General features: G+C 43.2%; 2 protein-coding genes across 2 annotated transcripts; one reads left to right on the top strand and one right to left on the bottom strand.

Annotated features, from left to right (window-relative positions):
• Positions 1-1,539: 1,539 nt before the first annotated feature.
• On the top strand, positions 1,540-21,238 carry SRPK1 (SRSF protein kinase 1). Its single transcript, XM_009272866.2, has 15 exons — positions 1,540-1,725; positions 5,474-5,592; positions 7,366-7,474; positions 7,905-7,992; positions 8,209-8,296; positions 9,787-9,893; positions 10,582-10,747; positions 11,785-11,810; positions 12,311-12,524; positions 12,813-13,241; positions 14,710-14,810; positions 15,752-15,859; positions 17,223-17,292; positions 17,732-17,824; positions 18,740-21,238. Exons 1-15 carry the CDS (start codon positions 1,655-1,657, stop codon positions 18,922-18,924), a joined length of 1,974 nt encoding a protein of 657 aa, XP_009271141.1. The 5' UTR covers positions 1,540-1,654; the 3' UTR covers positions 18,925-21,238.
• Positions 21,239-22,171: 933 nt separating this feature from the next.
• Positions 22,172-25,254, bottom strand: LHFPL5 (lipoma HMGIC fusion partner-like 5). The gene is made up of 4 exons (XM_009272958.1): positions 25,236-25,254; positions 22,942-23,178; positions 22,694-22,726; positions 22,172-22,476 (listed from the first exon to the last, which is right to left on the bottom strand). Exons 1-3 carry the CDS (start codon positions 25,252-25,254, stop codon positions 22,710-22,712), a joined length of 273 nt encoding a protein of 90 aa, XP_009271233.1. The 3' UTR covers positions 22,172-22,476; positions 22,694-22,709.
• Positions 25,255-25,874: the final 620 nt, after the last annotated feature.

Raw genomic sequence — 25,874 nt, 5'->3', positions numbered from 1 at the left:
TGTTCAAAGCAGGTAGATAGGTAGCAGGGACAGTATTTCTGCTGTTTTGGGGACCAGGAAAAATACTTATTTCCTGTACAAAATAAGAGTTTTGAAGAAGTCGCTCTTAATGCTTTTAAGTAGGAGAACCAAACACCTCTCTTCAGGCATTTTGTTATGTAAGTTACTGGGGTGGAGAAAACAAGTTCTGAGTTTTGACGGTGAAGTTGCATGTGGAGACTTGGCTGTTGTGATGGCTTGACTAGTAATTTATAGAGAACAGCGAAGAAGCCTGTGCTGGTGCCACTCCGCCGCACGAAGAACACTGCTTTTTCACTGCACTGTCTGTACTAACGGGCATGACTCTGGTCTCCCATCTTCTCGTCCTCCTCATGCTGTTGGATCTACCTCAGTGCAAATCTGTAAGAACATACATTGTGCGATCGAGGCTTCTTAATCGTTTTTTACGTTATTTTTAGTGTGTGGACCAGATAAGTGATTCTATGAGAAATTGGCAAGAAAATACAAAAGTGTTTTTTCCAAATTCTTTGAACACCTTTTGTAAGGAACAAGTGAGTGACTGAAATCTTAGTTCCTGCCAATAACTGTTACTGTCCCTGCTATGCATTGCAGAGGTGAGCAGAGTTGTTGGGCGATGTATTAAACGAACGTCGAGCAAAATCTTGTCTACAGTGGGAAATTTTCCATGTTGTTAGCACCTCTTCTAATCTGAAGAGGTTTGGCAATGCTAAACTCTTAAAAGGATGTTCGAACTTCAGTGAGCTTTTAAGGTGAAAATATTTTAGATATACAATCAGATGAATCCAATTCTTCTTTAAACCTCTTCGTTTAAAACTGCAGAGCCAGCTTCAGAGGGTCTTTCACTAATCAACAGCCCTCTGTAGCAGAGAAAAATCTCTAAATTATTACTTGCTAAGTCACGTTGTTGCTGACTTGTTTCCCCTACCACTTATATAAACCAGCAGGACAAACAGGGACAGGAAATGGCTGGTAATTCTTCTACATCGTTGGAGGATGATGTTAAGTGCCTGCTGCTGTGAAAAATACTCAGTTCACCTTTTTAAAGAAGATTTGACTCCTTCTCCTGCTTGTTTTGTTACTTTTAAGCATAAAGGATAAGTTTTTCTTGTAACTCTGGATGGGGAGGTTTGGAATTACTTCAGGAAATTCATTTTTACTTTGAACGCCCTTTCTCTCCTGTGTGATTGCGCTGGCATTTCTGTATCAAAAGGGTTGGACTGTCGGCAATTACCACGATCCTTGTCTTCATCCGAGCTTTGAATCCAGTGGACTATTGAATAGGCAAATAAAACCGGCTTGTTCAGGAAGATGAAACAAAGTATCTGACTGAATTTCTAATTTCATTAGAGGGAGGATTGAGACAGGTAAACATCAAGAGAAGGAGATGAATCAATTTATGCTCAACCCCTAACATGACTGAATTTGCAGGAAGATCATCTGAGAGCAACCCCCAGCCTTGCTGCAAGGCCCTGTACCTGCAATGCAGTGCTGTGCATCTGCAGCTAGGTGGTGGAGGCAAATCCCTCTTCTCCCTCACTCTTGCACAAAGCTTTGCTGCGTTCGAGAAGAACCAGCCCCTCCGCCTGCCGTTGATGCCCCCCTGCTTCCTGAACAGTGTGGCATTTGATTTTTAATGGCTCTTTCGAAAACTATTGGGCTGTCTTCGGGAATATCTTTATCAATGGGAGGCCGTGCTTCATGCAGGTAGGTTACCCTCTTTAATTTTTTTTTTGTCTCGTGAATTTGCAGTTCTTCAGGCATTCCTGAGAGAATAAGGACTTTTGGGAGGGTCTCTAAGTGTGGATTCACACGAATTCCATAAAAGATCTAGCATTTTGCCTTAGCGTTGCTGTTCCACATTGTTTTCCTTGAGTAAAATATTGCTATATAGTTGTAGAGAGACCCTGCAAATCCCGTTAATTCTGGTGATTAATTAGCACATTGAGGGAGCAAAAGGTGATCTCGAGGTGTTCTTAAGACTTTTGGGAGGGTCTCTAAGTGTGGATTCACACGAATTCCATAAAAGATCTAGCATTTTGCCTTAGCGTTGCTGTTCCACATTGTTTTCCTTGAGTAAAATATTGCTATATAGTTGTAGAGAGACCCTGCAAATCCCGTTAATTCTGGTGATTAATTAGCACATTGAGGGAGCAAGGGGTGATCAAGGTGTTCTTAAGTAGAACAGAGGTGGCTAAAAAAAAAAGTACCCTAGAACACTTGATTTCTAATGTGTAAACCATTAACCATTTTTTTATAGGCTCTATATATTTCATCTGCATTTTGCAATATTGCTGACAGCTGTTTCAGCTGTCATCTTTAAATACCAAGTATGGATTTTTCTGCTGTCTTTAGCAGCCTTTTGTGCCTTTTAGAGTACTGTCTGTCTGAGTGAAGCAGACAGATGAGGGTTGTGGTTTTGCGTATCAGTTTTTCTTTGGTATTAATACATATTCTGCACTGATTAAGTCTCTCTTAATCCGTATCTGCAGTTGACATGGTCACTTTGGGGGGAGAAGGCGGTGGGCTGTAATTTTCGAAGGAAGGCAAAGGAATGAGATGTGTTTTGGAGGTGATTTCATAAACGAAATAACACTGTAGAAATGTATGTGACCTGAATACGGCTCACTATCACATTAGTTGGTGTAACAGATAATAATATAGAAGTGAAATGCTTCTGGACCCCCAGGACAGACTCGGATGCCGACTACAGGGTGTGTCATGTACGAGGTTGTCAGCAGCATGATTTGTCAGCCCCTTCTTAGGAGGGGTGCAGAAAGCTTCCAAGAGGATGGGGTTTAGTGCTTCCAGTAACTTCTTCCTTGATGCATGAAATTACTATTATTGAAAAGCTTGTCAGCAGCATGATTTGTCAGCCCCTTCTTAGGAGGGGTGCAGAAAGCTTCCAAGAGAATGGGGTTTAGTGCTTCCAGTAACTTCTTCCTTGATGCATGAAATTACTATTATTGGGACTGCGGAATGGCATGGTGTTTCTGACTGCAGCAGTGGTTCTTAAGACGAATTTTCTTTTGAATCCATTCTAATCCCCTACATCTTACACAGTTACAAAAGTGAAAATCTTGAAACAGCATTGGGGAGAATTACGCTTTACTACTTACGCTATGGGTGTGGCTACAGGGCTTAAATTCTCCTTTCTATCCAATTCTGCGTTCTGGTTGTCTTTACCCTGTCTATAGGATTTGTTATATATGAGCATCCAGTTTCCCCTTCAACCATTCTGTCCATGGCCCTTTCTTGCCTTTGCTACCTGCTCTTAATTTGGGGATAGTCCATGACTTTATTCATAGCTCAGTTGTCCCCAGAGGAATGCAGCAGTTTTAAAGTAGCTTTTTGACCTCCAAGACTTTTTTCCCCCTCCCCTCAGTTTCCTTCTTCCTACCTCCAACTTGTAATTCTGTGGCTCACGGGGCAGAAAAAGTCCAAATACTAAATATCTGAGGCTGGATCAAGCTACAGGGTTGTTAATAAATGTCTCATTAGCCTGGCAGCAGTGGAATGGACTGTCTGTCAGTCTTGTTTTATGGTTCGGGACCACTAATCTGTGTTGCTTATCTGCTCCTGAATTAAAAAATCAGCAGGACTTACTAGCTCTGCCAGCAGACTAAAAGTAAATGTCGGGCGGTTTGGTTGTGCCTGGGATGACCTTTGTAGCTCCTCTTTGCTTTAATGAACTTCAATTCCAGATTGTAAATGGCTGCAAGTTTAGTCATGGTCAGATTGGAACGTGTGGTTTCTTTCTTTTTATGCTGCATAGATATTTAAGATGGCCGTAGTTTTAATGTGTAGTAATGTATTTAATGTATGAAGTCTCAGCAGAGTGCATGTGTAGTAGGTAAATGCTGAACATTCACTCTGCTGTATAACTACTCAAAATTGAAATATTAAATTTGTCCCATGGATTAAGATTAGTTAGTACGGCCATGATATGATACACAGGACTCCAACTCAGTTATAAGCTATAAAAACTGCATCTGAAAACACACATGCATTAGCATATCCACTGGCATAACCAGTGGCTGTCTCAGCAGTTAATCCTTTGAGAAAAATTAGTTGAATTTGAAATAGGGTGGTGGAAGGCATCAGTTATATCTGCCGCTTCACTGCAACAATAGTTTCAATACAAGAAACTTCCAGTAAGTCACACTGACAGGGAAGCTCCTTGTCAAGAATGTTATCTTGCGCTTGTACGCCATTGCAGTAAAGAAATTTGTTGCCCATCTCTTTGGACAACTCCAGCTTTTTTTAATATCTCACATTTCTAAGAAAAGAAAGCTTAATGCTGATATCCTGCAGTACTTTGCCGTTAAATCTTGCTAATGCAAATGGGCTACAGACATTGTTTTCATTATAAATGCTTGCTTTGTACAAAAGGATATTGAAGATTAAACTTTGTAGACGTTTAACCATTCCCCATAATGCTTTGTAAAGTAAATAACTTACCTGGTTTAGTATTACCATTTCATGAGCTGTTTGGCTATAAGCAGTGTGCCGCCATGAAGAAGGAGCTGGGGCACAGGGGTGATAGCAATATGTTTTAGCTCGGGGAACTCAAACACAGCTTAAATGTGTGAGAGCCTTTGCCAACATGATCTTCACAAGCAGGAACTTAGAGTAGCACATTTGGTGAAAAGTTAAACACACAAAATTAATGTTTTTATTTATGAACGTAGGCGTGGAGAAAAAAAAATACCACCTCGGTGCCTGATTTCAGTCCCTCTGCAATCACAAGCTCTCGGAAGGGTTTACAGAACATTTGCTCTGCATATTCCCACTCTCCGTAGTTCAGACAACTGTGACAAACTTTAGACCTTCAGTGAAGAGAGAAACTAGAAACACAGCCTACCACATGAGAACGGGAACAATCAAGGGCAATATTAGGGATTTTGGAATTCTGAAGTGTTAGAAGCAGAAGGATTGGTAAATGTTCATTTGATCTCGAAGGTGAAAGGGACAAAGGGCACAAGTTCTAAAACACTTGTTTAATTTTTTTCCAAAGGAGTAAGAATTAATTGATGTTAGTCTTTAAAATAACACTCATCAACATTTAAATCTTCAGGTTTTATATGAGGTAACATCTTAAAATACAAATTTGCTTTAGAAAAGTCCTCACTGAATGAAAGGCTGAGAAGGGGTTCAAAGAGACTAACATTTTGGTGGGATCACTAGGCTTTTAACTCGGTACCTTGTCTGGCCTTTTCTTTGTTCCACTCTAAAAGCGAATCTAGGGCATTAAGTTGTATTTCTCACTAGTATATGAAAAATTGTTTCTATCTACCTTGATACTAGCTTAGGAGTAAAAGCATTTAAATGTGAAAGTAGTTTTTCTGAAGGCTGAATATTGCATCTCCTCCATTATCAGCAATCCTTCATGTGAAATGAAAGCTACTGAACTGGAGAGTAACGTGTGTGAGACATGCAGTGTGTTCTCTTTCAGACCCGACACTCAGCACCGGGGCCCTGCTGCTCATTCGGAGAATGATCTTCCAGAGCAAGAGGAAGAAATCCTGGGGTCAGATGACGATGAACAAGAGGATCCAAATGATTACTGCAAAGGTGAGAACTTGCCTGTTTAAGGCGAAGGATTTTTCAATGTAATCACGAAATTCCCTTGGTTTCCCATCTACTGTAGAGAATGAAAATAGACTCCCTCTTATTTTAAGTGGGTTTTGGAACTGCATGACGATAACATTTTTCAAGCAAACCTGAAATGGAGAAACTATTCTCTGAGATTCCCTCTGTTAGCAGTCAAGATTTGAGTTGGAGAGCTGGTTTTAATGCACGTGTTTAAAGCTGTTAGCTTTTCCTCTGTGCCAGAGAGCTTTCAAAATTGGTAAAAGCAAGTAGGCATTCAATTTCTTTTTGATTTTCATCGGAAAAAGGATGCTTTCAAATCCTTGAAATCAGTTACAAATTCTTCACTGTTTTCTTGTGAAGGTCATCTTAGTATCCATGCTTCAGATACCTTTGTCTGCAAATATAGTCTTCCACTGTTTCTCTGGGTAGAAACTAAATACAGAGCAAATGGAAATACCACGGTATATAATTCGGTATCAAAGGGGTCAGGCTTTTTTTAACATAGCAAATATTTTAAAAAAGACAGAACGCTGATCATACAAATTCAGCTCATCAATTAGTTGAAGCTTGAGTGTGTGCCCCCACCTCCAAGCGCTTTGTGAGACTACTTCTGTGATACTATTTATTGTATATATTGAGTAAAGAAGAGGGAGAAGTGTGTAACAAATGCCATATATGTGTATAAAAATGCAATGTAGAAATAGCACAGGGAACTTGAATTGCAATGTTTCTTACACTTCAGTGCTTTACTTCAAAGGATTTACATTACTTTTAGCATGCTGCCCAAGTATTTGTGGGATTTTGTTTGTTGTAAAGTGGGAAGAAGAAAGTCATTGGGTGAATTAGCGATTGGTGCAGTTGTCGCTGTTGTAGCTGATATCTTTAAGTGAAGAGAAGGGACTTCTGCTTGAGCTAATGAAGTAGTGGGTAGCAATTCTATGTCTTGTTTGTGAACCAGTCAATCAAGAGAGATGAATCTTCCTGGCAAAGCATGCATTCCATGGGTGGTATTTGCTGACCACAATTGAATAGTAAGCGTTTGGAATCTAGGGTGTAATTCCAGGTTCTGGCAAAAGTTTAGGCCTTAACAATTACAGATTCTTCTCTTCATTCTGTTTTCTGCCAGTTCCCTTGTGTCTTTCTCTGGCCTTTCATGTCTTCGTGTTTCCATCATGGAATCTTCCCGCATAGGCAGCAGCTGAGAGATACTAGGGGTACGGGGAGGAGACTTTCCTATTTCCAGTGGTGATGTTAAATGGCAAAGTGCCTTTCAGTCAGGAAAGCGGTTGCAAGGGAAACTCTGTTAGGATCTTGGGTGCAGTACTCTTTCACGTTACAGCAACAGAGCATGCAAAAGCAAAGCTGTAAGATCCTGTTACTGAGCATCATAAGCTGTGTTTTCCAAAGGCGGTCAGCGTAGCAGACTTCAGATGCGTTCACTGAGGAAAATAATCTTTTGTGATGCTGCAGTGATGACCTACATTGAAAAGGAGGAAAAGTTAGTCATTCTAGTTCAATTATATTAAAAAGATACTTTTCAGTCAACTAGAGGGCTGTTCACAGCTCTTCCTCTAACATACTGTATGTTTGTTCTAGCAAGATCCAATTAGAGAAACATTTGCATTTGTTTATATGATTAAAAATTTAAACACATCAAATAAATCTGCCTCAAGTTGTGATGCCTGTTCCACATACTTGCCCTTCAGCGCTTGTGTGATCTCTTGATATATAAACTTCCCACTGTTTTTCTAGGTGGTTATCACCTTGTGAAAATAGGAGATCTCTTTAATGGTCGATACCATGTGATTCGGAAGCTTGGATGGGGCCACTTCTCCACTGTGTGGCTAGCTTGGGATATCCAGTAAGTCCTTCTGTTCTAGCTAGTGTTTCTGGTGGGAATTTACAGCATTGCACAAACATGATCAGAAAGCATCTTTTTACTTTTAGATAAAAACACAAAACATAGCTGTCCACATCCTGACACAGAAGTTTCTTTTGATATTGTGCATGCAGGTGTGTGGGAGGGAGTTAACAGGACAAACCACATATGCGGAAAGAGTACTCTTGTGTTCAGCGGTCTCTGACCTATTACCTCATTTTATGAGAAATGACTGACATGGATGTTTTATAAAAAGAGATCCAAAGACAATCTTCATGAGTGCTTAAACCTCATTTTTCCATGATGCCTTAAATAAGTAGCGCTCTTATATGCAAAAGAATTAGGATAATCCTGGAGAATAAGTTCTTTGTATGAGCATTAACAGTCTCCAATTTACTTACCGTGTGTGTAGAGGGAGGAGATTTGTGGCAATGAAGGTGGTGAAGAGTGCAGAGCACTACACAGAAACAGCACTGGATGAAATCAAGTTGCTAAAATCGGTGAGTGCCTGAGAGTGGGGTTCAATTTTTTAAAATTTTTTTTTAAATTCATTTTGGGGAGTTCACTTTAGTCACGTGCTTGATATTTCTGGATCATCTAGCTGCAAAGAATTTGGATAGGAACCTAACAGTAGTGCAGAAGATCTGACTTCAAAATATATTCTTGCCTAGTAATTACCTCAAGGAACACAAAATTAATCTTCTTTTTCTCTGCAGGTCCGCAACAGTGATCCAAATGATCCAAGTAAAGAGAGAGTTGTTCAGTTATTAGATGACTTCAAGATTTCAGGAGTTAATGGTTCTCATATCCTTTTGTGGAATAAAGGCAAAGAATTGCATGAAGATGGGAGTTCACTGGGTAGCTGTCATGTCAGGGCTGGTGAGCGATGCCTGGGCATCCCTTTCACTGCGCAAGGAACTGCTGTAGAATCATTTGCCTCAAAACTGCCTGCTGAGCTCAGATCCAGAATGATCATTCAGCCTGACATAATATGCGTTAAGTCATGGAGACGGCACTGCTTAGTCATGCTTTTAACATGAGAGATGGGGTGGCTGCATCTGATTTGTGAATCAGCACTAAATGGCTTAGTGTCTGAGGTACCTTTGTGGTAAGAGAGCCCGGCTATCTCAACCTCTCAATTTTGCAAGCAGCCTGGTAATAACCCCTTATTTAAGTAAAGCAGTACAAAATGTTAAGATCAGTAATTAAAAATAGCAAACAGATGCAGTCTATAACTTGACAATAAGGTGGCTTTCTAGTTACAGAAGCATCTTACCTTGGACTTTATCGACATTGTTAGGATGTTTAAAGTGTATTGCTTTGAAAATCCCCTGTAGCTCTGTGAACAGCCTTCTAATAGGCAGCGATTTCTGGCAAGTCCTAATAATGCACCCTTAAAATTTGAAAGTTGGACTTTTGTGCATGTTTCTGCTTTGTGGTACCTTGAATTTTATTTCAGTGAGAATTACTAGGCTGCTTGAGAGGATCAAGCTGTAGGTTATAAACGTTCTAACACTCTCAGAAGACAGTAGCCCCATAATGTATTTCCTCTATTAACTTTTTTCCGGTACCTAGCACCCCGAGTAAATGTTGACTTGATCTTGTATTTCTTTCACTCTTGTGAAACGCATGCGTTCTGTCAGTGTAGAGGAAAAGCAGCCTAATAAACTCCTAGAAGTTTGGCTTCTAAAGCAAAGGCACGATACTGAATATGTCACTAGAGTGACTGTAGCTGTTGAGATCTTACAGACAAAAAGCAGATAATGTAAATACTGTTGAAGTCCAGGCTTGTCAAAAGTTTTGTAAAGAGGCAGGGGAGGGCGGAGAAAGTAACTTAATTGTCTGAAGATGACTTATGAAATGGAAACTTTATTATCTTTTCAGGTCATGCTGGTACAGAGAGATCTGGCATTGAGTTTTGCCTGGGGTAAAAGCCTAGGCTGTTCCAAAACATACATTGTTGGCTTGAAGCTGTCTCAATGCTAGCAGGAAATACTAATACACGCTGGCTTGTGTAACTGGCTTCCACCCAAAGCAGGAGATTGCTACTGCTGCATTAGGACCATTGTCCTAACCAGCTCCATCCCTTTGTATTTTAGGTTTTAGATAACAACACTGATGTGTAGGATAGGATGGTGCTGTTAAGGCAGACAGCTTCTCTAAGCTGTGTCAGAAGGATGAGGGTTCTTTAGTATAAAACACTTAACTGGTATGGATTTCTTTTGATCCTCAGTCCTGGGAATTCAGGGCTCCTTGGGTCAGGATGTCCATCTTTTTCCTTGACTGAGTTCCAGATATCTGTATGGTGTTTGAAGTTCTAGGGCATCATCTCCTGAAGTGGATCATCAAGTCAAATTATCAGGGGCTTCCGCTCCCTTGCGTCAAAAAGATCATCAAACAGGTAAGTTCAGCTCTGACTGCGCTGTTCCCCTCGACCCAGTGAGAACTCTTTCACTAATCTTTCTCAGATCCAAGAAAACAAAAGTTAAAAATCAGTGGTGTATCTCTCATGCAGCAAAATCATTCTTGGGTTAATATTTCCTTTCTCTACTGCAAAAGCCTTCTGCTACAGATATTTATTTTCTGACACTTAGCCAGCCTCCTATCATGATTTTTGCTTTTAACCTTTTCTTACCCTGGTTATTCCTCGTAAATGCAAGTATTTCTTTTTTTAAAACTCCGTCATGGTAAGTACAGTGCTTAATGATGGGAAGAGCAAGAGGAACCTGTTCTTCCTACTGGATGGTTGCCTAAGAAGAAACATCTTTCTACACGTGAGGTGGAAGGGAGGAGGAAAGCATGATTTTATTGTAGGGTATTAAGATTAGATTTTTCAGCTGTGGTAAGTTAAGTTACGAGGGTAAAGAGACAGTATTTTAAATTGATAGCTAAAATATCTCTGCAAATCTATATTTTCTGGAACTGAGTAGTAATCACTGATCACATTAGCTCTAATCTGGAGTATTCTCAAACACAGAAGTGCTTCAGATTCATTGGTCATCCTGGGCAATTTTGCATTTTCACTTCAGTCTCAATTTGCTCATTCTTTGCTTTTTCTAATGGTTGATTTCCTTCTCTCCTGTCTGCAGGTTCTTCAGGGTCTGGATTACTTGCACACAAAATGTCGGATCATTCATACAGATATTAAACCTGAGAACATTCTTCTGTGCGTTAACGACCAGTATATCCGCAGGCTGGCTGCAGAAGCAACGGAGTGGCAGAGATCTGGGGCTCCCCCACCATCTGGCTCTGCAGGTGCTTTTTTCCTGAGAATTGGTGCTGTTTCCCCCCACACCCCCAAATCATAACTGATCTCACTAGGGAAAACTTCCTAATTAAGCACAGTGGAACAATAATGCAGGTAACCTCTGAAAAGCCAACTGTAAACTGTGAAGTTAGTCATAAGTTGTAAACTCAAAGTTGATCAGGAAGGCAGTCGTTTGTGTAAGAGAAATGGAGGGAGGATACATGGATGCTGGCACCTGCTTTTAACACAGCTAATCTGGCACTGGTAAAGTGGTAGGGCAGTCAGTCTTGTATAGCACACCCTGCATAAATGCTAATGCACTCAGAACAGTGCTGGAGTGAAAATGTGGTGAGGTACTTCAAACGTTTTCTTCAAAAGTTTGTTTCCTTTCATTGCGTGATGCTGGAAATGCATTTCGTGAAGGTCTCAACAGGATGATTTACCTGCTGTCAGTTTGCAGAAGTCCTAAAAAATTGTAACAGAAACAGCTTCCTTGACATGCTAACATCCCTAAAGATCGGAGAGCAAATTTTCTCTTGTTCCTAGTTCCTCGTGTTCCTCCTCAGAATATCCCATCTTGTACCAGTGTGTAGTTTTCAAGAACTACTGCGGTGTGTATTGGAAGGCTCTGTCAGTCATAATCTTACACCACCAACGTTTAGCTGAGCCCATCATAGCATAGCTTAGCTCAGGGAAGCTCCCTTAACTTTGGTATCTTAATGTTTTGGTTTGCATTTTCTTTTCAGTAAGATGCATAATACATGTAGTAAATGAAGCTGCATGACAGGAAGTTTAAGTCTTTGATATCAGTCAAGCAAGTCTGCTATCTGGAATTTTAATTATGCATTTACTCATTTAATGTTTTTCTTATTTTTTTATTCTTGCTGTACTTTTGTAGAGAAATGAGCCTTCAAAATAACATTTGCTGATACCTTTAAAATGTTGTTACCAAACCACATAGGAAAAAGCTTACCTTAAGATAAGAATGCAGTTGCAGTTTTCGACTATAAACATACTAATTTATTGATCTTCCTTTCCCTTTCAGTGAGCACTGCACCACAGCCAAAACCAGTAAGTGTAATAGTTTTCATGCGTAAGTATCCATCTACTTACAGTATCTACTGCATTGTTTCATAATGCAGTCAGCATTAAGGGAAAGCAACCTTATAACAGAAGGAAAAGTGTGATTTGTGTTTGTCATAGGCATAGGCATCAGGTTCAATGCTGTCTTGGAGATGTAAGCAGTTTTAGCTCATATATCACCAGGACGAGTCGTCTTTGTGGTGGTCTCAAGGCCTGTTGTGAAGGTGACTGTTTGTCTGTGGAGTCTGAGATCCCTCATTTGGAGAATACTGTAGGTTTCTCAGGTCAGGACAGAAGCGCACTGATAAGAGCCATAGAGAACTGCTCCAAAAACCTTAATACCTGCTTTTTATTCGGGAGAAGAACTGTCTCGAGAGTTTTCATCCCAGACTGCTTCCTCAGCTCTAAAATAAATTAAAACTTGATGTGTTTTAGCTTTACTGAAATATGAAATGCTAAGTCAAATTTCTCTGCTTGCTTCTGTGTAGGCTGACAAAATGTCAAAGAATAAAAAAAAGAAGTTGAAAAAGAAGCAGAAGCGGCAGGCCGAGCTGTTAGAGAAGCGGATGCAAGAGATAGAGGAAATGGAGAAGGAAGCAAGCCCTGGGCAGACACAGCCTGAAGAGGAGGAAGAAGCTCAGAGCCCTCTAGAAATGCTCATAAAAGTCAGTCCACCAGAGGAAAACGTCAGCAAAAAGACAGGTATGGACCTAAAGCATTGCTAAAGTAGCACAGTGTTGTCCTTTCACAGGTGCTGGCATTGGTAGAGTGAGCACCTTTAGCAGAGGTGGCCATTGTCATTTAACCTGTTTGCATTGTGTTCTACCCATCTAAAGAGGTTAGGAAATTTCCTGTTACATATTGAATTAATGAATGATTGTGTTCAGTTACGTTTTGAGAGCTACCTACTTCTGAGGGCTCCCTGAACAAGCTTCAGCTATTACTTTGTTTAGACATATTGTGCTATCTTCTTCTTTTCCACTCTTCCAGCTGAAGTTGTTGTACAAGAGCAATCTATTCTAATGGAAAGCAGCGTGGAAAAATGTGTAACGGAAATAAATTGCAATGGAGTGATACAAATGACGGACTTCCCAGACTCCGGCAATCAAGGGTCTGTGCGACTTGAGGACGACCTTCATAATGCCAATGACTGTGGCGATCACCCTCACACACAGAAGCAGGAGAATTTCCATAGTTGTAATTACAGTCAGCGTAATGGTGACTCGGAGAACAGGCCTCAAGAAGCAATGTCGGACTCATTTGTGCCCTTAGTTTCAGAAGATTCCATGGTGTGTCAGCCCACGTCCAACGAAGAGCGATCATTCAATGAGCAGGAGATTAACCATTTGCAAGAAAGCATCCGGACAGAGATACCTTCAGAGGACGAGAATGAGAATAATAGCCCATCAGACAACAAAGGTATAAGAGAGGAACCCTGTGAGGGAGGGCTCCTTTCTCCTTGATGTGGGAGAGTTGTGTTACCACACTTCATCAGAGTATTAATAGAAACCTCCATTTTGTAGGCTGAAGTGATCAGAACCACCTGTTTGAGACTCTTCCTGCCAGGAGTAATTAACCTGACAGTCCCACTCTGAGACATTTGCTGTTTGTAGCTTCCAATTGTAGTTGTATCTTAGTTTTGACTATTGAATGCATAAGTATTCCCACTTTAAAAAGTACCTATACGTTTGTTTTTCAGTATAGGAACATTCCCTCCTTTGTATCAGGTGTTGCTTATTGTGATTTTCATTAATAGTTAGAAATGTTAGTCTACAAATTGTCACTGGCTGTGAAATTACAGGATAAGTACTGTTCAGTGTGTTCTGATAGTTTTGTTCTTAACGTGGAACACAGGTAACTCCTCTTAGTTACCTGAGATGAGTAAATGTTTTCCCAGAACTGGAAATGCAGCCTGACTGAAACAAAGCTTATACAGCGTAGGGGAAAAAAAACTCTTTAATGCTTTTGTTTAAATATGATTTGTTTCAGGGGTAAAAAACTGTAAGTCTTGTAGGTTTAGGAGAACATAAGACACACAATAGTGTACAGCAGCTTAAACACATTCCATGTGTGTGTTTTTAAAAAACTTTAATCAATTAATAAAACTGTCCTTTGCATCTTTGAGTCAAGGTCAGGTAAAGTATATGTGCTTGGAGGAGGAGGGAGAAACTATCACTTTTACTTCTGTTTTAAAAAAAAAAAAAAATCTGTAGCATTTTCTTGGCAGAGTACTGCTGGGGAGTTACACGGAGGAAAAGTAGCAAGTGAAATTTAAAGATTTTGAAACTTGAACTGTATTTAGTTGGATGCCCCTGCTAGATTACTAGGTGTATTATTGCTTCTCACAGCTCTCTCCCAAATTGCTTTAGAGCTACAGCTGGATGTAATTTAGTGACTTAATACTTTTGCTCTCTGCTGTGTCATTGAGGTTTTCCCAATATACACTTTAGCTCTTGTAACTGCATTGCAGCAGTGAGTGATGGGTATGTCAAAAAGATGCTATAATATGTGGACTCTCCTTCTTCAAAGATTTAGGAAGTCTTAAGGGTTGAGAGGCTTGTTTTGTTTCTGGTAATGCCCTTATTTAAAAAGCCTGTCTAGATATAGACAGACTTTTTAAGGCTGCGCAGAGAGTGCTGGGAAGCAGTCACTGTTACATATGCTTACTCGTCCTTCTGCTTTGTAACGCCGGTCGGGTCTTAATGGTGGTAGCTCTGTTGTTTGTAGTGCAGACTGATGCCGATTTTTGTACCTAGGCTTCGGGGAGGGAAACGTTTTGATCATAAGCAAAACCCTTCCTGGGTAGGGAGAGGGCTGTAGGATTTGGATGACAGATGGTGACGCTGTCCATGTAGCTTTAATCAGCTGTTGTCCATGTTGCCTCTAGGAAAATCAACTGCTGGGAATTTCCTTCTTAATCCTCTTGAGCCCAAGAATGCAGATAAGCTCAAAGTGAAGATAGCTGACCTAGGAAATGCCTGCTGGGTGGTAAGTTTAAAATCTTTTCACATTGACTGTTTAAACCTGCTAATTCATTCACAGTATGCCAAGATGGAAAAGAATCTGTAAAACAGATTCTATCTTAGACCTGCTTGTGAAAGTGGTGACAGTTTGAAACTATGTTGGGGGAAAAAAGAGGGGGCAGCAGGGACACAAAGAAATGGTCCTCTAACATGGGATTTCAGCCTGTGTTCTGGGTGCCTCTTTAGTCGTTAGATTAGTTCCAATAGGCCCGTGAACAGTGTCACATATAATGTGTAGAAATCTGCATATGTGAAACTTCTGAAGGAGTCTGTAGCTCTCCTGGAGAATGAGAAAGTTGCAAACAATTGCTCTGATGTGCTAGTTCTGCAGTTTATTAGCTTGTCAAACCATTTCAGTGGATTCATGAGCACATGAAAGAGACTCAAATAGTTCTATTCTTTGATGGTTGTGTTGTGCTGCTTTTAAATGTTTCTTCAAATAGAAGAAATGTCTGTTTTACTTGGCTTCTTAAATGGCAAAATACTTCAGATCTTATGGGAGAGATGAGTCTCAAACTCAGAATTGCACACCAGGCTTGCAGCATCTGGCAAGGTGGTCTCTGCTTTAAGGTAGATGAATCGTGGCCTATCTGTTGTGATCGGATAGGAGAGGGTGCGGCTTCTGAAGCAGCCTTCCCTTACTCTATTTTTGTGGCTTGCTTTCCTCAAAATTGTTGGACTGTTTTGCTTTCCCCTACATTGCTGGACTGTTTTACTTAAGGAGGAGTGTCTCATGTAGAGCATTTGAACAGTACTTTTAGGAATATAAGGAAATATCTAATGAGGATGTAAAATTCAGATGAAGTGTAATGGGAATGAGCTTTGATCTGCTCTGGCCTTCCAGGTTGTTGATTCTTCTATTTTAAACAGTCTCTAACTGTTCAGTAAAACACTTCTTCTGTTTAGCACAAGCACTTCACTGAAGACATCCAGACAAGACAGTACCGATCCTTGGAGGTGTTGATAGGATCGGGGTATAACACACCTGCAGACATCTGGAGCACGGCGTGTATGGTGAGTGGTGTCATCCGGGGGATTTTAAACTGTTTCTGCGGAGCATTCTGGGAAACTCGTGTGTGCTGTGCACTCTGGACTGCCGAGTCACTAGCCAAGCCTGGCAAAAAACCCTCACAGGTGTCCAGCCAACTTCCAGACTTGCTGAATACCGCGTTTCTGTACCAAAGTTGTTCCTTTTTATTTTTTTTGCCACGTGTGGCTTTCCTTTTGAAAGTTAGTTTTGTTGTACAGCACCGTCAGATTTCAAATATGATTGTACTTTGTCATCACGCTTTGTGGAAAAACGAGACAACTATGCAATTCTGAAGACAAAATCTTTTTATATAAAGAGCCTTTCTGCTGCATCCAGCACTGTTTCACAGATGTCTTCGGTATAATTTCATTTTAATCACATGCATCCTCTGCATGTTTGGAATCATTTTATAATCTGAGTAATGCTGAGGTGAGGCTGAAGCTGTTCATTTAATACCTGGCAAATGTAGAATATGGCAATTAAAAAAAAAAGCAATAATCAGTCAGTTACTGCATGTGTCTCTTTGGTGTCTCCATTCTGTGTTTTCTACAAATCAAAGCTTGGTTTCTGTATTTTAAGTTTGAAAAATAGTGAGTGAAATCATTTTCGCTGTCTCGGAAAACAAGCTGTGATTTTGATGAATGTGGTAAAAGAGAATGCGATAGGGTCGTGTTGGCTCTGCAGAGCGCGTGGCCAAAATTACACAGTGGTTACTCCGAGTGCCTAATTCAATAGCTTGACAACAGCAGTCCGTAAAGAAAACTAAGAGTACAGAAGGTCAGCGTAAAACACTGTTTTGAGTAAAAGTGAAGACGTAAAGGGTAAATGTGTCATGGAGTTTAGGAGTGGTGAGTTGAAATGAATGCAAACGTTTTTCTCATTGAAAACGTGTTTGTATCTACAGACAAATGTTCAGAGATTAACTGTTTGACAAATGTCTCTTTAATGTCTGAAATTTGGGGAGAGGGGAGAATCTTTGTGGGGAAAAAAAAACCCAAAACCCTAGAGTTTGGACATGACATCACTTTGCAAAATGCTGTTGAGGCGGAAGAGAGGCTAAGCATGTGAAATGCCTTAACTTCGTACAGTTTCACACGAGCATACTGCATTATGCTGTGATCCAGAATTCATCATAGAGATGCCTATGACGTTTTTCAATGCAGTCATTAAAATGTTGCAAAGTAATTGCACATCTTAAGATGGTAATGGCGTACTAGAGTTTTTCAGGTTATTCTTCCCACCGCTTTGCTGCTGGCCCACAGAGGTATGCAGAATCAACCTGCAGCACATCTAACAGCGTGTGAAGTGTATTAAAGTGATTTAATGTGCTCGTTTCTGTTCATTTAGGCCTTTGAGTTAGCAACAGGAGACTATCTGTTCGAGCCTCATTCTGGGGAAGATTACTCACGGGATGAAGGTGTGTTTGTCCAAGTCTTTCCTTTTTAAAATGGGACATGAAATACAATGGTTGCTTCTTCAGAGTGAGCCTTCTCTTATGAGTTAGCAATGCAAAGGCTCCTTGCAAAAAGATTGTTTACCCAAATCAGCACCAACGGTGCTCGAGCCTCTGCAGTAAAACACCGTGCAACAAAGTCCATGTTCTTGTTCTGGTGTTTTCCATTCCTCTTGCTGCTGGATTCTCTTAATCTTGCTTCTCAAACTGATCGTGCCTCAAATTGCCCTTACCTTTTTTCCCCTGGCCTTGGTCGTTGCTTAGTGTAATTGGATTTCAGGTGGATCTCAAAGTAATTTTTAAGGGAGATAATGCTTTTGTCCTTATCCCAGAGAAGGAAAGTGGGGCACAGAGATGACTTGTATGGATGTGTCTCATTGTCTTTTCTTTTGCAAAAATGCAGATCACATTGCGTTGATCATAGAACTTCTGGGGAAAATACCTCGCAAGCTCATTTTGGCAGGAAAATATTCCAAGGAGTTTTTCACCAAAAAAGGTAAAAGGAAACAAAGCAAATGTCACTTATACCCTCATTCCCTGCCCCAAATACACAAGAGCGCCTTGCTGGAAATGCCAATCAATGATAGATGCTAGCAAAGATGCCTCTTTAAGCCTTTCCTTTGTTTTATGAAAGGCTTTCTCAGTAAAGCTGCAGCTAAATATAAGGCATTCTTGTCTAACTGCTAAAAGTATCCTATATGCTAGTACTTGACATCTTGGTGTAGATCAAATGCAGCAGGTAGAAAAACAGTACTATAGATATTTCTTCAGACTTAATTTGGCTTTATTTAGCTGATCTTTGTCAACTGGAGGTGTTGACTCCCCTTTGAAGTCTTCTCTAGACAACTTTGTTCCATTTCTAGCATGCCAGTCACTTAAATAGCGCCTTGCATCCTGAGCCGTGTTGCTCAGGACACATTATACCATTGTCAAAGCCCTGAATACCCCAGAAATGTATTGAGTCTCAAGAAGTTTTTGACCTAGTTTAATACTTTTTTTTTAATACAACAAACCCTTTTTTGTTAGTAGTGTATTGCTTCCTCAAACAGTGCTGCATGTATTGCATGTATTCCAATGTCACGGCACAGTGTTCATCTGTCAAGTCAACTGGTATAACTGGTGATTTAATGAAGTTAAACAATATTTGCTGATACTGGATCTGAAATAGCAGGAGGGAGAAAAGAAGCTTTCAGGGAAGTACATTTCTAGAACAGTCTTCAAAAGCAGATGATAAAGGGGATTTAGTATAACTTATTTCTTCCTTCAGCATGCCCTACCATTTTATACTCCCTGTGCCCAACTACTCAGAACAGTTTCTGAATTCAGTCTGCCTTGTTTAGCTGTTGGGCCTGTTTTATTCAGCCGCTCTGTTCCCACGTCTTGCACTTAACCTGTCTGTCTTGGTTTTCAGGTGATCTGAAGCACATCACCAAACTGAAGCCCTGGGGCCTTTTTGAAGTCTTGGTGGAAAAATACGAGTGGTCCCAAGATGAGGCAGCTGCATTCACAGACTTCTTATTACCTATGTTGGAGCTGATCCCAGAGAAGCGAGCTACAGCAGCAGAGTGTCTCAGGCACCCCTGGCTTAACTCCTAGAGGCTTCGACCCAATGCCACAGCACTACACTCTGGTTTACAGCATAGCGTACATGCACCCAGCCGCCCCTTCCCAGATCCATTTTTTTTTTCCTTGTTCATTTTCAGTGTGAAGTTCTTCCTTCAAGGCTTCCAAGATTTTAGATAAATCTAACCTGTTCTGCTGAGTTTGCTTGTGTGACTCAATGGGGACTCTCCTCAGCCAGTGGGCATCATCTGTGTTTTGCCTTGATTGGGCTTCGCCAAAGACTAATTGACTAGAATATGAAGTTTTTTTCTGAGTCTCCTCACTGTTAATCACCGTGTGCTACAGATGTGAGCTCACCTGTGCTCAGATATGCTCCCTTAGCTAAATTTCAACTCTCCTTTCTTCCTGAGGGGGATGTGAAGATCCAAACGCCTCCTTATCTCACTGATTCAGGAGTCAATTTCCCGCTGTTCATCTGGTAGCTAGCAATGGGGTGAGAAGTAACGGGTGGCACCAAAGTGGTGTTAGTTCCTTGTAGAGCAAAGACCTCCAAATCCTCCATCGTTTTCTAGGTGTCTACTGTATTCTTTGCTTTCCAGTCACATAACTTTTCTCTAGTTCTAGCTGCTTAAATTTTTTGCAAAGAGCTATTTAAACCTAGGTTTTAGTATCCTTTATTTCTTCCTCCAAAGTGCCCTGCCCATTTACTTTTTCCTTCCCTGTGCCCAGATAGTTTCTGAACTCGGTGATATTTTCTACTTTAGCGCCTGTGACTAAAAGGTGACAAGCAAAATGAGCAAAAGCTGGAACTGACTCAACGCACAATCTTCAGCATGCAGATGGGTGCACCCTTTGGCTGCAGAGAGGTAGCCTTGTTGCAGGCAACTCTTCTAATGTTTTAGTGAGCTGTAAGTTTTTTTGGTTTTTATCCCTTACTGGCACTTTTTTGCCTTGCTTGAGGCAGTTGCTGTATCCGTGAGAGATTGGCTTTCACTGATGCAGTCTACTCTGGCTCTTAATTTTTGCCCGTTCACTTTTTTGCAAGAAAAGGGTGGCAGCATCTGTATCACAGCCATGCTATAGCCCTGGACTTTCAAAATCAACACTTGAAGAGGCCCAGTGTAAAGATTTCTTTTCCTTTAACTTGCTTCAGGTGCTGGCCTTCAGAAATAACTTCCCAGGGTGGGACTGCCTTTTATTTTCTGGGCCGTTAGCACAAGGAGAGCTAGCAGAAGTGGAAGAGGACTGACTTTTCCATGCAGATACTGTATTAGAAGCTGTTTCTAGAGTTACCCCAAGTAAAAATGTTCTGTGGGGTTTCTATATTAACTTCTCAGAGGGGGTTGGATATAGTGAGGAAATGGGTTAATTTTAATTAAAAGTTAAATCACTGTGGCATTTGATAGTTTTACGATGGCTGCTTCTAGACTTGCCCATCCTATTACAGATTCAGTGCATCCTACTCTACTCTAAAGCGAGATTTGGCAGCGTTGAGACTTCAGAGGCACTTCCTTACCCTGGACCAAACAGGCCTTTGGATTCGTGGTGGCTCTCAGAGGATAGAAGTCGCTGCAGGAGCGTGCCAGAGGCCACGCAGATGCTATCCGAGACGATTACGTTGCCAAAGCTGCCAAGACCACTGTTACATGTCACTTTGTATGTGTGTTTGGAAATCCTGGTGCGTAAGGATCGTTCATTCATAAACCTTGGTGTCATTTAATCCACTTGAAAAGAGTTTCTCCAGCCCCGTGCCTGATTGGGCTTATTAATGCAAATCATGCTGCATGTTCTTTTAGGGGTAGATCAGGTTCTCTATGCATATAATCTAAAATTAAAGGAAGGTAACATACCAAAAGAGTTTTAAACTGCTGATTTGACTTTTTTCTTTCCCCTTTCATCTGGAGTTCTCCAGTTGCGCGTCACTTCCATATCTGTTACAGAAGGACTGGGTTCCAAAATACCTACTGTCTACATACTGTGAAGATACATTGGCAGGGCAAACAATTTCTGTTGTCTTGAAAGCTCACCGGGTCCTGTGTACTTGAGACTGGCTGATTAAAGAACTCTTCCTAGAAGGCGTCTGCACGCTTCGACTCTGAGAGCTCCTTCCCTTCCCTCTGCCACCCCTGACTGGAGGAGGAGGTGTTTTACCGTGATAGCCAAGGCTAGAGCCAGCTTGTGAGTTGAAGACCTGCAGAAGCAGCTGTCGGGATTCAGTCTTGTTCCGTGTGCTCGTTCACTTGGGGTTTGTTAAATTTCCAAATTGCCGTGAAGTGCTCACACTAAAGGATTTGTACTTGCTGTGTCAGTCTAAAACCTGAAGGAAAATACATTTTTATTCTTTCTACTTGGGTGCTTTGTCTTTTTTTCTTTGTGAAAGCCGTACAATAAACAGATTATTTAATAACTGAGCCCTATTCCTCATGTCCCCTCTGTAAGTCTGTTCTTTCTGAGCTAGTGGCCTGTTGACTGGATTGTCTTTGCTAGTGAGCGCTTAGTTTTGCTTTCCAGAATGGGATGCAGGGAGATGGTGTAGGTGAAGATTTTGTTGCTGGTATTGTGATCTGTTTTAAAAGGGGGAGAAGAGTAGTCAATAGCAGGACAACTCTGCTGGAATTTTTCCATTCTAAAATGTTTTTCTCCAAGTCTGTCATATCTCTGCTGTCTTCCCTCGCAATGAGTCTTAATAAAACCTTCCCAAACACTTTTTTAGAGGGAAGCATAAAACTGGAAGGTGCTTGTTAGAACGGAATTGAATTGTCTGCTGCAGGAACCAACAGATCACAGCAAGCAGAAACGAAAATCATAATCCAGGCTAATCTGGGGTTCTGACCAGGTAAGAGCTGGACGGGATGCTGTGCTGCTTTGTCTTCTGCAGAAACGGACTGTGCTGAAGGGGCCGCCACAGGTGGGTGTTGGCCGTGATGGGAAATGATGGCTAAATCGGATTAATCGGCGGGTTCTGGCAGTGCAGCAAGTTGATGCTGACTGGCACCATCTGCTGCAGTTTGCAGGTACTGTTACAGGCCTGTAACAGTAAATCTGCAGCCCGGCAGATTTATTTTTCCCAGAAAAGTGCCCTCTTTAAAAGGTTGTCTTTGGTTATTGTTGCCCGGAGTGGGAAGCCGATTCATGGCTTTGCTAGGAATTGGCTGCGTTGTGGTGTTTTTCCAAGCACAAGGGCAAGCTGGGACGTGGCAGAGGACTTCCCCTGCCCCAAGGAGACTAGCAGAAAATCCCAAAATGCTAACTTTTTTTTTTTTATTCAGAAGTAATTTCCTTGAAAGAAGGTGTACAAACCCCAAGAAGCAGCAAATCGCCATCCCTCCCCTTTTCCCCAGGTTTGCTGATGGACTCAAACCCCCAAAAAACACCACCAAAAAAAACCCCCGACTGTGTCCGGTTTGGGCTCTTCCCATCAAATAAACTCCATGAGAGCTGTGAGCCGATAGCGGCCCCTTAGGTGAAAAGAACAATTGTAGAAAATCCACAGAAGTTGGCAAGTTTTTAAAGCTCCTGGAAAAGCCATTTCAAAGAAAAGGGCTGTGTCTCTTGAAGTTGATGGAAGAAGAGTTCTAGGTGTCCCTGGGAAGAGAAAGAAAAGGTCAGCTGTTGCCAAACGGAGTATGACTTCAAATTTTAAGCTTTTTTTTTTTTTTTACTTTTTAACCACAAATAAAACCAATGTGCCTATAGCACCACACTCTATACAGTTGCCGATCCTTTAGTAATCCTCAAGATACAACAGCAGCATCACGTGTGCTTGGAAGAAACATTAAAAATCGCTGCGGGCATCACTTACGTGGTGATCAGCTCTGTCAGTTGTTGCCCTCTTCTGTAAAACAAAAAGGTAGTTGCCCTGTTACTGGGGTATAGGAATAACAACAGAGGTGCAGGTGTGTTTTCACCTGCAGCGTGGTGACTGTGACAGCTCTCCTGCTTCTCCCACTGGAGGAAGCCACCACCCTCCCAAATAACAGCACTCCCCTGCGGTGTGGAAACGCTCTGCAGCAGGACGGGGGCTCGGAGCTCAGCCCCAGCTGCCTTTACCTTTATTTTCCACTTTAAAATCAGACGGGAGGAGGTTGTCCTGCCGGTTCCCCAACACAAAGGCCAGGAAGGAGAGTATGAGAGCGTCGAGGATGCCGATGATGCAGAGGATGTACGCCCAGCGCACGGTGCAGGCGCCCAGCGTGTACTTGTCCGTCTTGTCCCCGCACATGCGCTTCACCTCGCTCGAGTCCCAGCCGTCGGGGTAGATCAGGCAGCCGATCATCAGCCCGGTAGCTGTGGGGAGAAGGAGACGTTACAGTGGCCACGAGCTACCTGCTGAGCTGACACTGCCGGTGGAGGAGCACGGCAAGGCTGCGTCCGGCCACAACCACAACGCTACAAAGAGAGAAAATACTATGGACCAGCTAACTAGGCGTAAAGGTTCCCCATGCCCTGCAGTTGCCCATCACGCGTGGGCTCTGCTTCGTTCACGCTGCTGCAGCCGGGGAGGAGAAGGTTATGGCACGCTGCCTTCCCACAAGCTCAGCGTGCTGCTCCCCATCAAGGACACGCTGCGGCAGCATCTCCCATCACTGCGTTGCCCAGGCAACACCTCTCCTCTCCTGCCTCCACACACGTCCCTGGCTGTGTCACTCCGAAGACATATTTTCTCCGAACAAAACTGGGATGGATTTAGTCTGTGCAAAGTGGAGAACCTTGTTGTTGCCCCGTCCGTAGCCGGATTTCAGCTTATGCTTTGCCGAGGCAGCACCGCCCTCAGCAGCAGCTTTGCAGGCAGATTAATTCTGCTTGTTCAGCTGCGGTGGTTCCAGCCCGGCTGTGAGCCACCGGCTTCTCCTGCGGCTGCTCTCATCGCCCGACCCTGGCGCACACACGACCTCGGAGGCCGCTCCAGCCTGGCTGCGGGGCCCCCGGCACGTTGCCCTTGCGGCTTTGCCATGGGAGCTGCAACAAACCCAGCGCGAGCTGCCGAAGGGCCGTCTTCTGCCAAGCGGCTCATGTCCCAAAAGCTCAGAAGTGCTTTTTTTTCCCCCACGTGCTCAGAGAAATTGTTGTTGTATTTGCTGGACAAGAGTGACTGGGTTCAGTAGGGAGAAGAGCCAAGCTCATCTGCAAGGCTTTGGGATGTGATTAACAGAGGCTCTTTGCATCCTCCGCTGTTATCTTGGTGCAGAGCATGGAAGTAACTGGTCCTTTATATCTTTTTGTGCAGGTGTGAGGACCTCCCAGACTCCCCTCGTGCCAGATACAACCCCATGGCGGGAGCTCTGGATGAGCGGCCGTCTGTCCCTGCCCTTCATGGACATCCGCAACCTCCTGCAGCAGCGAGATGCTCCCTGCCCCGTACCGGTACCTTTTCTCTGTCACTGGGTGCTCGGAAAACCAGGAAACACTTTTGGGGGGGGTTGCCTCACCCTTTGCCGATGTTTTGGGTTTTTTTTTTTCCCTTGGTTTGGGGACAGGAGAGCGGCAAGGCCAGTGGGCAGCTTCCTAGGTCTGCAGAGAACATTTCTCGTCATTGAGAAGCAGCTGGTTTCTCCTGCATTTAATTACTCTTCCCTGTAGCTAACAGAGAGGAGGGGCACGGAGAAACGGGGGAAGCTGGAAAGGAATCGCTTCTCCTGTGAAAATGCACCCTGGCGCAGAGCAAAGGCCAGAAAATGGATCCGCTCATCGTCACCTGCCTCCTTTTTAAAATAACTCCCAGAAATGCAGCAGCATCTGCATTGCCTGGTGGCGGCTCGAAAGCTCCCGAGAGCCTGTCTGGTGCAGAGAAACTGGGCTGTCGGGGACGATTCGGGCTTGTCCGTGTGGCCAGAGCTGCCTGCGCCGGGTTTCTCTCCCCCATCCAGCACAAAAACGTATGTAAAAGCCCCAAATACAACAGCAAAGCCTTTCCCTGCTCCGGCTCCCTGGGAGGCTGAGCTGCCCCAAGCCTCTTATCTAAATCTTCGCTTGAGCTCGTTTCTTTAGCCAGGAACTGGAGCAATCCTGATGCCATGGCCGTCAACCCGCAGGGTTTTAGCCGGGGTGTCTGGGGACAGCAGGGGCTGCAGCCAGTCCCGGCATGAATGATTCAGGAGCAGCAAAGGGCTGGGTTGGGTTTCAGCTGAGGCTTCGAACGCAGGAGCTGGGTTACCCAGTGTCTCGGGTGTCTCACTGCGTTGGGGGAGGGATGGGGACGGCTGGAGATCTGCAGGGATGAGCGGAGGGATGTGAGGATGGGCGGAAAAGTAGGAAAACGTGGGTGATGATATCAAATCCTACGGTCAGTCCCCTCCTCCTGTTCCACCTCCCCAGTATGTCGTCCCCTGAGCTCAGGGAGTTACCGGTTGCTGCAGGGGACATCGTAGGCACCAAATAACCCAGCAAACGTTATCACCATATCCCTCATTAATTCCCGCAGGTTCCCTAACACAGCAGGGAACCCCGTGCCCTGGCCCTGCGGCGTTCGGTTCTCTCGGACTGATGCTCTGAAGCCATGACCCTGCTGCACCACGGGGCAGAGCAAAAGCAACAGCGCTGGGCGACAGCCGGAGGAAAAGCTCCCCCAGGTAAGCAGGGATGGACCGTGGCTGGGCCATCGGTGCCGCGTGGTTTTGCAGCAGCAGCAGCGCACGGGGGGAAGCATTGCCCATGCGCAGCGAGTCTGCTGGGTCTCAGCTGCTCTGACAGGCTTCGCTTGCTGCAAATTTCCCACTGGTAACCAGTAAGGGGGAGCAAATGGGGCCAGCCGGAGGAAAAGCTCCCCCAGGTAAGCAGGGATGGACCGTGGCTGGGCCATCGGTGCCGCGTGGTTTTGCAGCAGCAGCAGCGCACGGGGGGAAGCATTGCCCATGCGCAGCGAGTCTGCTGGGTCTCAGCTGCTCTGACAGGCTTCGCTTGCTGCAAATTTCCCACTGGTAACCAGTAAGGGGGAGCAAATGGGGCACGGAGGTTATGCTGGTGTCCCTTTCCTGGCCAGCCCC

Source organism: Aptenodytes forsteri, unplaced genomic scaffold, assembly GCF_000699145.1.
Source record: "Aptenodytes forsteri isolate BGI_AS27 unplaced genomic scaffold, ASM69914v1 Scaffold142, whole genome shotgun sequence".
NCBI classification, from domain to species: domain Eukaryota; kingdom Metazoa; phylum Chordata; class Aves; order Sphenisciformes; family Spheniscidae; genus Aptenodytes; species Aptenodytes forsteri.
This window is presented reverse-complemented; position numbering and strand designations above follow the sequence as displayed.

Excerpts from the sequence above, each read along its gene's own strand:
- SRPK1 (XM_009272866.2), top strand. The coding sequence starts at position 1,655 with ATGGCTCTTTCGAAAACTATTGGGCTGTCTTCGGGAATATCTTTATCA. Across the intron at positions 8,297-9,786 it reads TTCAGGAGTTAATGGTTCTC|ATATCTGTATGGTGTTTGAA; the intron begins ATATCCTTTTGT and ends ACTGAGTTCCAG. Across the intron at positions 15,860-17,222 it reads TCTGGAGCACGGCGTGTATG|GCCTTTGAGTTAGCAACAGG; the intron begins GTGAGTGGTGTC and ends CTGTTCATTTAG.